This window comes from Lampetra fluviatilis, chromosome 47, assembly GCF_964198595.1.
Source record: "Lampetra fluviatilis chromosome 47, kcLamFluv1.1, whole genome shotgun sequence".
NCBI classification, from domain to species: Eukaryota; Metazoa; Chordata; class Hyperoartia; order Petromyzontiformes; family Petromyzontidae; genus Lampetra; species Lampetra fluviatilis.
Genome location: NC_136321.1, coordinates 5,004,273 through 5,015,672, shown reverse-complemented (window position 1 = coordinate 5,015,672; position 11,400 = coordinate 5,004,273). Strand labels below are relative to the sequence as shown.

The 11,400-nt window shown below is 53.8% G+C and overlaps 1 protein-coding gene across 1 annotated transcript in view; it reads right to left on the bottom strand.

Moving 5' to 3' along the window:
* Positions 1–4,566: 4,566 nt before the first annotated feature.
* The window catches only part of GDAP2 (ganglioside induced differentiation associated protein 2), a 115,870-nt gene continuing 109,036 nt past the window's right edge, over positions 4,567–11,400 (bottom strand). Inside the window, exon 14 of the mRNA XM_078877276.1 lies at positions 4,567–10,633. Within this exon, the coding sequence (XP_078733402.1) occupies positions 10,586–10,633 (48 nt within the window). The 3' untranslated portion in view covers positions 4,567–10,585. The remainder of the gene's footprint in view (positions 10,634–11,400) is intronic.

The following is an 11,400-nucleotide window of genomic DNA, read 5'->3' as shown; positions in this document are numbered from 1 at the left end:
TTCCTACCAGCTCCCTCCGCAGGAATGTGTTTCCTGGGCACATTTCTGAACGCGTAACTGACATAACCTAGGTTATCACATGATCAGTCAACTTGAGGAGATGGAGCGATGGAATCGGTTAGCATGCGGGTGGCTGCGTGGATTATTAAACGCCTACTTAGGTGCGTGAGCCCGGGGTAAATTCAACACCTCGACGGGGTAAATAATGTTGAGTCTGAACAGCGAAACGAACGTTGCTGTTGTTGTTATTAACCGGAAATCTTCGCCGAGTCTCAAAGACTCTTTGTCAAGAGGATCCTGCACCGAAGTTTTCACAGGACAGGAGCGATGTATCTGCTGCAGTGTGAAATCCCAAGAGAGTAATTTTGAGGTTACATTTTTTTTTGAGCATTGAGATGTTTTGGCCAATGCCCGTGACACGTTGCGAGTTTCTTGTTTTGTTTTGAGCTCTGGGAGGAAACCGACGCAGCGAACAGGACAGAAAAAGGCGCTCAAAAAAACTTCACCGCAGAAAGCCAAACCGAGTAGGGGGGAGCGTTACCACTGCGCCACGCTCGCCACCCACATACATTATTAACATGCAGCTACAATATGAAGGTCTCCCGTGGGCAGATTTATTCGGCGCTGCACTGCCGCCAATTCACGGGGCCCACGCTGTAAAGTGCAATCCTCCAGCTGTGTTAATCTCTCTGCCCTCTCCTTTCTCTGACGAGCCCATTGTACAGCGCGCTTCCAAAACAATGTTCACACTTACATGGGGCTATCGTGATTAATGGAAAAATTACGGATAATACACTGCATAACTAATGTAATGTTACAATTCTAACAAATGTAATGTTAATAACTTCAAAAAGTCAGAGTCCCAACTTGTTCGCCATCATTATCAACGCGTGCCTGGACATCTTCTCCAGGTGGTCTTCCAGAGCCCAGAGGGCAGCACATTCCTGGTGGTGTTGTTGCAAATTCTCAGAAGTGTTACATTTTATTTTTCATTTTTGTTGAAGCACCCAGTACACAATTTCCCCGTCGCGAGGCAGCAGCCCGAATGGGCAGGTCGTGCGACGAGACCCAGCGGTTTCGGCGCGTTCGACGTTTCGCGGCTCGAACTCAGCGCTCGCCCCCCGGTTAACAATGTACCCCCCCCCCCCACCCGACTCAAGTGCTCCATACAAACCTTCCGGGATCGTGCCGTGGCAGCCCTCGGGACGAGCGCGCACGTTCCCAAGGAACCATGAAAAATACCGCGGTCCGTACACTTCACGGCGGCCGTTACAAAACAGCGTAACTTCATTCGCAAGAGGCCACGGCAGAGTGCGATTATCTCGATAAAAAAATGTACCAACATTTTCAAAGGTGACGCGCATTGAATAAGCGCAGACCCCCGTAAAAAAAAGTTTATATTAAAACTATTGCCATTTTGAATTTAGTTATATCTTAATAGTTTAGTCGTCGTCTAAGTGTATCATAGCATAAGTAAAGAGACTACGGCAAGAACACGCAAACTCCAAATATGCAGGTGCCAGGGTTGAGATCGAACCCACGACCTCCTGCATGTCAGGCGAGGGAGATAACATCTGACCACCACGGCGCCCCCGGCTGATCTAGATTCATAAAATAACCCCTGTGAAGTGACAAATCCCGAAAGCAACCGAACATCGATCGTAACATGCCCGTAGTGGAACGCCAACGAGACGAGGTGAAGGTAAAAAAAAAGACAAGTTTATTTGCATTGTTTTAATCAGTTCGATAAACAGCAAAAGGAAATCACAAAGTCGGGGAGGGCGGGGGGGATGGTGGGGGGAGGGTGAGGAGTCGGGAGAATGAGGGCGTTCACATTTCACATCGGAGCTAAAAAAAAAACTCGTTACGGCAAAACATTTACAGAAGTGCTCCCCAGCGGCTGAAACCCTGAGCAGGGTTCGGTAAACTCACGACACCCCCCCCCCCCCTTAGCCGAATCAACCCATCGTCCGTCCTCGCAGCCATTGCGGCAAACCCACACGGGGGGGGGGGGGGGGGGGGGCTGAGCGCAGAGCGTAACCACGGTGCCCGGACGGGTGACCACACGGCGCAATCCGCCGTTGTGCCGTACGTCTAATGCTCCCGGGCCTCGGCTCGCCCGCCCGCCCTCCGCTGGTCCTTCGCCAACCCGGTAGCGGCCGGCGAAGCGCCCTCAAACGACGTCCACGCTCGACGCGGCCTAGGGGGGAGGGGCGCTCGTCCAGCAGTGGAGCACACGACGAGGGCTGTGCCTGGAACACGCGTCGGCATCACGGCGGCGGGCGGCGCATCTTGCTGCGGACGACCTTTGTGATTGGCAAAGTCCAGCGTTGCGAACAGTTACAGCGCGGCAGCGTCACCAGTTAAGGGGTTACTTGCAAAGAACTTCAGGGACGGCCGCTTTCCCCGAAAGAACGCGTGCATCACCACGAACACGCAGCAGCAGCAGCAGCAGCAACAGCAGCAGCAGCACTAGCTGCGACAACGACAGCAGCAGTGGAAACAACAGCAGCAGCACGCGAGGCGGCTCGGGGTGACGCCCGGGACCGAAGTGGTTCATCGCGTGCCGAGCGAGCGTGTCGCTCCGCGGGTTAACGCAATCACTCACGGCGAGGACGCACGCTCCGAGTGACGCACGGAGCGCGCAATCCCCACCATCCGCGCCGTCCTGCGGTGGTGGCCGCCGCCAGGAGCCGCCGTGCCGATGGCTTTGACAATAAAAAGTGTTAACAAGTGGGGGGAGCAACGTGTAGACTGTTCCCCCGCGCATCCCGCCCCGGTAGTGGTTTCTCCAACACAGGGGTAGAACAGGTGCAACGGTTCACCGACATTCTAAAAATATCTATATATTTAAAATAAAAACACGTTTAGAATTTTACCAGGTAAGGCCCACTTTAGCTACCTGGCTATCACAAAAATGATATCTAAACCAAGTGGCTTGGACATTTATAGCAGCCAAATACTCTAAAACGCACGTCGATTCGAAATGTGGAGGGGGGAAAACCGGAAGACCCGGGAGAAAAATCGACGCGATCACGGTGGGAGAGAAAGAGAGAGACGCAAACTCCAAATATACATTAATCCCAAAGCCACTGATCTGACAAGAGATCGGGAACCAAAGGTCGCAAACGGGTTTTGATTCCTTACCCGTACCCGGCCGCACCAGGGTCGCAAACGGCTACCCATACCCCTACCCGGCCGCACCAGGGTCGCAAATGGCTACCCGTACCCGTACCCGGCCGGGTACGGGTAGCCGGGTTTCGGGTAGGGTACGGGTATCGGGTACCCGATTGCGACCTCTGTCGGGAACCCACTGGCGCAGAGCGTGGGTGTACATTAAGGAACCAACCGTCTCCTCCCTCATGGCAAAAAGGTCCTAGGTTCGATTCCCACCTGATATTTTTCATCCACAACTGAATGGTGGCGATGGTGCAATAATTTTAGTGTCGAACCAATAATTTATTCTAAGAGCTGTTATTTCTTAAAACTAATTTTTTTTTTAAATGAAAAGCCAACATTTAACTTCACTCAGATAGCTCTCTCGCGCTTACTGGGGTGATTTCGAAAAAATGTCATATCTTTCAGGCTGCACGATTTTGCAGGACTCCCCACGTACAGATATAAAATAATCACTTTTTTTCTTTCTTTACACAGACACTCGCGCGCAGGGCCGGATTAAGGCGTGGGGGGCGAGTGAAAAGTTATTTTATTTGTGAATGCCGAATTTTATTTGTTGTTCGCCTTGTACAAATAAAATGGATTTTTCTTTAACTTTGTTTTCCTTTTGAAAATATTACTGGGGGCCTCACGGCACCTACAATATCTTAATCCGGCTCTGCTTGCGCACACGCAATCCGACGCATGCATCGCCGAGCGCAAAGGGACAATTCATCACCCGGCGATTCGATCGACGGTTGCAGCACCGGAAGTGATTGCCATATTTATACCTTGGTACTGAACCAACGGAAAACAAGACCGGCCGAGGACAACGCAAGCTTCGGGGTGTGCCTTCCCATCACACTGCGACAGCTACACTCGCGCTGACGGGAGAGTATCTACACGTCAACTGGCTACACAACTCACACACCCCTCTCCACCCCTCCTCCTCCTGCTCACAGCTCCAGCGAGCGGGGTAATCACAGGGAAAGACACGGACGCAACACGTGAAGCCCTGTAAACCGCGTTGGCGTGACATCTCATTGTTACTGACGGAACCACAAAAAAGCGCATCCCTCCCTCCCCTACTCCACCGCACAGGCAACCGGCAGAGATCTCTTCACGTTAGACTTAGCAGCCCCTGAAACAAACCGTCACAAGCTGTGAGCGTCACCTTGCATGGGGAAGGGGGTGGGGGAGGTGGCGTGCGTTAACCCCTGCAGGTTCACTTCACCCCGCGTCTCCACGCAAGGTCCGCTCCGACTCTTGCCCGCGCGTCCCACCGAGCCGGCAAAAGTGACTCAAAGCGACGCGAATAACAAAGCCCCCCCCCCCATCTCCTCCTCCCTCCCTCCCTCCGTTTGTTGTGGACCAGCGGTTAGCACATTGCATTGTGAACCCGGCAGCCTACAGATAGACTGTTGAGTTTTTTTTGTTACTTGTGTCAAAGTGTGAAGCAAGCGAACGTTAACCCGCAAAGAGCCGATGAACACGGTTCCACGGGATCGGTTTCATTCTCGAATTGACAGGTCGCAGGGTGGTGACAACTCATGCCTCACCGCAACAAGGGCCTGGGGTTCAATTCCCGACCCGGGCGCCTTTCTGCGTGCAGTTCGTATGCTCGCCATGGGTTTACTGAGAGTTCTCAAATTTCCACCCATAGCTGAACACGACACGCAATATGCAAATGCTGAAAACATTGCAAACTTACTCAACTGGGATCTCACACACACACAGGAGCATGCATTTGGCAGGACCCTACTGAAGAAGAGAGTTGGAACTCGTTGAGGCTTTCGTTCTTGTTACTTGCGATTAGCACGGTCGGCTACGCACGGTGCGAAAGAAGTTCAACACACAACAATAACAACCGCCATTCGCCACTAAGTGGCGGTGACGTCACCACGACGCTTGTGCCAGGCCATGTGCACCTTGAGGCCACGTGAAGTGTCGAACGCCCGCTGGCAGTAGGTCACGGGGCAGACCCGGGTGCCACGGGTCAACCGACTTAGATGACCGAGATGACACACACACACACACTTACATTGTTATAATAAGAACGAAACGGCAAGTCACTCGCATTTGTTCGGCGTCACCGGATCTCGGCGTCACCAGATCTCGGCAAGAAAGCACCCTCCAACTCTTGCCGCCACTTCAATATAGGCCGTGCGAGTGATTGCCGATCTCGGTGGGGCCATGAGGGGGACGCACGTCCCGGCACGGACAGCGTGGGACTGGGGGGGCGGGAGCCGGGGGGGCCGCATTCTCTCACCGGTACGTCCCCCACGTCACCGCGGCCAGCCGGCCGTCACCGCCTGTCCGGCGATAAAACACGGACGGACGCGACCATCCGTAACCCCGTGAGGATTACTGGCCAACTCCACCTGATGTGAACGCAGTGTACATTCAACACAAAGATCCCCCGTGTCGCCTTAACGGACTGTTGGGGCAAGTGCTGTTAGCGAACGCCTATGAAGGCCGGCACAGTACACGAGGGGGTGAGTGGCCAGTACCACGCCCGACCGCCTTTGTCTCCCCAGTGGCGATGTTTGCACACTGCACCAGATACCAATTTGAGCCTGAGTCGACTTAGGGGAGGCCCACGACCGGTTCAGACAATCGCTACTGGTGTTTGCCGCTTTCACCAGGTCACGTAGCACAGCGCGCTGACCGCTACACTACCGATCCTCACGCAGTATATATATACACACACACACACGCGGACATACAGAAGCACACAAAAGTAAAGATTCCAGAATCAGAATCTTTATTTAGACTGTCCGAATCCGATGAGCTATGAAGCTCTTTTCACGCATGTCCCCATCCCCCTCCCCCCGCTGTATAGGCTGCATATGTTGTTGGGGCAAGTGCAGTTAAGCGAGCACCTATGAAGGCCGGCACAATCGCGTGTTGTGGTCAGAACCACACCCAGCCTGCCTTCATCTCCCTGGTTCGGAGGTTGACACACCATACTCATGTAAGGCTGACATAGGCGAGGCCCAATACTGGTTCAGATAAAAGCGATTGATGTTAACCGTGTCTGGGTATCGAACCTATGTTGCCGGGTTCGGAGGCCGTCGCACTAACCGCTACGCCACCGCTGCACCTACACATATGATCACAGAAACGCGCACACACACACACAAGTACTATCCATGTGCGTTAACCACTGTGCCATCGCTCCCCACACCCACACACAGACAAAAGTATGATTTTTCTGGACCTTCACAGGCAAACGTGCCACAAGACGAATAACAATAATACCAAAGACATTTATTTATCCTAAAAGTTCAACCACTCGCCTAGAATGTGCAATTTGGCGACACTACACACAAACACGGCGGGGAATTTAGATCCCCTAAGAAAACGAACTGAGTGGAAATTCGCACTCCATCGTAAAACTCTGCATCCGGGACCAAAAATAAACACCCAAGCCTACAGAGGTAAAAAAAAAGCGATAAACCGACACAGTGAAAAATAATTACAGAAACTAAAATATGAACGCCAAAAAACATGTGGTCGGCATCTGCTCGCAAGGTTTTTAAACGCCGCTGCGGTGCACGTCAGGACGACCGGCTCCGGGGGTTTGGCATCCGCGCATCGCTCGTCATCACACCCCGGCCTCGACACCAACGGCACGGGGGGGGGGTGCGAGGTCGATCGATGGAGCGACGACGTGCCAAATTAACGAGGGGAGGGGGGCGAGAGGGTGGGAGGGGGTGAGAGTGGAAGTGGGAATCGTGGCGGAACAAATCAGCCGTCAGGGCTGGCGGTAAATCAAAACCGAGTGGTGGAAAGCAATGCCAAGGCCAGGGCACGTGCAGCAGATTTCAGAACGGGGCTTCAAGATCACATCGAGCGCAACCGACGGACGGACGGAGCTGTGGACGACGACGGACGGCGCGCGGACGCTTGCAGACGGAAAAACACCACGCCGATCCGTAAAATCCACAACCGGATTTTGGGAAATATTCGACGTAGGTCGCGGGGGGCGCGGTACACAGCGGAGGACGCCGGGAGGGAATGCCTCCTCACGGACCCTTGACCAGCCTGCTCTCGCCCGCGTGAGTTCGCGGGGGGCAAGCGCGTGGACGTCAAAGCGACGCAAACGAATCGCCCGGCGCGACGGGTGGACGCGAGGGCTTCCTATAGAGCGCCGTGGTAAAAAAAGACAAAACACAACACGTCGAAATTAAACGCACCTCGCGTTTTTGGTCCCAAAACACACTCGCACGCGCACGCGCGCGCACAGTTCCGTCGGCCGCAGATAAATGACGTGGATTAGGTTTTGTTCTTTTTACAACGACCAACGTGGCTTCATTGCGTGTGTGTGTGTGCGGGATGCACGAGTGCACACCACTCTCCCGCATTGCCAGCGCTGCCGTAGGTTCACATTGACATCACGGGCGCCCGCGACATTCAGCGCCCGCCAATGAAAAAAACGAAAAGGACAAGAGAAAAAGTACCCGCTGCATGGCACGGCAAGCTGCGGTAAAACAAAACTGAAAAAAACGTCACAATGGAAACGGTAAATAAATTAAATATTTTTTTTTACTTAATACCTACGGGTTAGCGGGACCGTGCACAAGCCATTCACCGCTTGCTGCCCGTGGATGAAGTGTGCCGATTGATTTCCATGCCTCGCCCGTCCGACCGGGAGACAGGTTCCGTTTAAGCGCAACTCTGGTGTGGCCAATTGCCACGGAAGAGACATTACGAGCGAGCGGGCGAGCCGGCGGGCGTGCGGCAGGGAATTAGATTTTGCGCTCTGCCGAGAAGTCAGCCAGATTTGAGAGTCGCGGTGGCAAAAATATTTAAGGTGGTCGCTCGTTTATTGTCATTACAATTGACGATTTGTGTTATATTGATGAAGATAATGACACCCGACCTCGTTCGACGTAAATTAAGGCCGTGAAATGTGGGATTTAATAAACGTGCGACGTTGTCTCAAATGTCGCACCGGGAGATCGAATCGAACTGGATTGCAGGGGGGGGGGGGGGGGAACGTGTCGAGGGCTTGTTGTTTTTTCTCCACAGTTTCACGCTATTGCTCCGGTGGGGCATCTACGAATGGATCGGCGCCGTATCCCCGCCCATGTATTAAAGTACGCGGCACCGAAGAGGCAATCTTTATTTGCATGCCTCTCGCCGTGCAGTGGAGACCCTCTCTGATTGTGCGTGGGGGGGCGGGGGGGGCGGGGGATGGGGGGGCGGAGGGATGAGGGCTCCTGTTCACCGCTCGTGTGCCTTTCCCGCCACGTAGAGAGGGCGGCCGATCCGCCCAGAATTTTTCGTGAAATAAAATTAAAGCACGAAACCAACATGAATCCCGCAGGCACAGGAAACGATCGGGTCACGCACGCGCAAACACGGAGACCACTTCAATTCAGCCTGATGAGATCCGACACAACAAGTGTTGTTTGTGGGTACCTCTTAAAAATTGCTGCAAACGACGTGGTGATGGTGGTGGTGATGGTAATGGTGGTGATGGTGGTGGTGATGGTGGTGGTGATGGTGGTGGTGATGGTGGTGGTGGTGATGGTGGTGGTGATGGTGGTGGTGATGGTGGTGGTGATGGTGATAGTGGTGGTGATGGTAGTGGTGATGCGATCGGCACAGTGACCGGTCACCAGTGTCTCCCCATTGCTGACATTCATACAGCATACCAGCTTTATTTATTTGCGGTTGAGGTGACCTAAGGGAGGACAACTAGTCGAGGATCAGATACCACTTGCCACCGACGGCTGGGAATCGAACCCCGGTGACTTGAATGGTAAGGCAGTGAATGAGCCACCGCGCGTTGGCATTGCTGAGACGCACACTCCGCACTAATTCGCAAAAAAAGACCGAGACTCCCCCCTGTAATGCTTAAATAGATTGTTGGGGCAAGTGCTGTTAGCGAGCACCTGTGACGGATGGCAAGGCACACGAGGGGGGTGGGTGGCCAGTACCATACCTGGCCACCTTTGTCTCCCCAGTGGCGATGTTTACACACCGCACCAGGTACTCATTTGAGGCTGAGTAGACCTAGGGGAGGCCCAGAATCAATTGAGATAATCGTCACTGGTGGTGGCCGCGAGCGGGAAATAAAACAAATGTCGCCAGGTTTATAGCGCAGCGCGCTAACCACAGCACTGCCGCTCCCCGCCAATTCACACACATGTTTGTGGGAACTGCTCGTTGGGAGAGAATCGGGGGAAAAAGTGACAATGAACGCAGTGCACAAAAGCTTATTTGAGACTATCAAAGTAGGTACCAGATTTTCCCGCTCAAAAAATAATTGGTTAAATACAATGCATATGTGTACGTGCAAAGAGCACAACTGCTTGCGTTAAAAAGAGCTTATTGCAGAGTGCCAGGTATGTGCATAAGCAGCAGGGTTGTATCAATATAATTCCACGTGTTTCTTCATTGAAAGTGTTGCCCAGGAAACTTGTAATCCACGTAGTTCATTCACCAAACCTGCGCATGACCCATTCACGATGCCTCATCTCAAGCCGGCTCCACACCCGAGCGATCCAGTTGCGTAAAACTTGATGCCCTCAAGTGTTCACAACTCGGGTTGCTCGCACGAGAGAGAGGCTCGACTTTCAAGCGTCGGCTGCGCTCAGCGATTCGCAGCGACAATTTGCCGACCCCCTTTGATCGGTAGCTACGATCCCGAACACACCAATTCATTTCCTCGCCGTACAACTGCTCGCTCGGAAGCGGGCCCGGGTGTGGAATCGGCTTTGGACAAACCAGGATCGGAGGGGGAGGAGGGGGGCGACAGGGTTTGTGACGCAAGCACCAGAGGTGTGCACAGCAAGTGTACAAATCATTGCCAGTGCCGCCACCAACGGCCGTGTCACATCGTCAACCGCGTAACTGCTGTGATGAAGCCTACTCCTCACGGTCGACCCCAATTCATTTCCCACCTTCAACGATTTCCTAGCATAACCTTCACGTGGCAAGAAACAGCCCCACACTCACACACACACACTTATACGTACTGTGGGGAGCAAACGAATTGGGAAAGAAGGTACAATGATTGCCGGACGGATTAGCCTCTCGAAATCTTTCGGTGGCGGTTCTCCGGAGCCCTTAAAAAATGGAGCAAACAAACCATTAACGGTTCGGCAACAGCGCCCAGAATAATTCCCCCCCCCCGAAGAGTCTTGACATTTTCTCTAAAACAAAACAAACGACGCACGTGCCGACCGAGCGACGCCCGGTGGGCGAGAGAGGGCGCATCGAACTGACGCGGTACGGGAGGGCGGGCCGCCGACGCGGTCCAACAATGTCAGGGCCAAGCCCCAACCGCGTTGGTTTACAAGAGGCCGGGGAGTGCGAGCGACGCTGGGCTGTGTCCGGCGGGAGGAGATGGCTCTCGACGGCCGCCGCTGTTGCCACGGGGTTATTACCGCCGGGGTTCCAGTTGCTCCAAATCCGTCTACAGATCGTGCCCCGACGGGTCATCTGTGTAGTACGCGCGGTTCGCCTGCGGAGAGAGTGGAAAGAACAAGATTCGACAAAGGGAGCCGTCCCTGAAGCGTGGACACAGCCACAACGGGGCGTACGGAGCGACCACCGCCTTCATCCGACTCGTAATGAAAGAGCGAGCAGAGCCCCAGTGGAGGCCAGCGACGGGTTCACGCGGCGCACCGCTCTCTACTACCAAGGTCACCGCGATGGATCTCTACCGTGCGTGTGGTCATCGTGGCTGTGGTGCTGCGTAGCCCCAACCCCCCCCCCCCCCCCCACGGTGGGTTTTTGGGTTGTGCCGCGCTCGCGACGTTACGGCAGCCGTGTCCGACGCTTCGCTCGACATGCCCGAAGTTTCGTTTCCGGGAAGAGAGAAACGTCGTGCGGGCGTCGATGCGAACTCAACGCGGCCAATGTGCGCAGGGACGTCGGGGAGATTTCAAGTCAAGTCGTCAAATTCAGGTTGGTATTCGCGCCGATTTTCCAGCGCAAGGCTTTCATTATTATTATCACGAAGCTGCTTCGCTTCGCAGACGATTGTGCGGTCTGCAATAGATTCACAGTCGATGTTGTTGTGGGGGATTTCCATCCAATGATGTAATCTGCGAGTACATTTTTTTATCTGCTAAACACGCACCGTGACGCCGGCACAGAAAGTAAATTAGGGGGCGGGGGGGGTGGTGAAAAAATAACACCAACGACGCATTGGTGTTAATTTGGTAAACGCTGCTCACGACAGTATTAATCAGGGCGGTCCTTTTGATTCGATCCGCAAACCCTTCT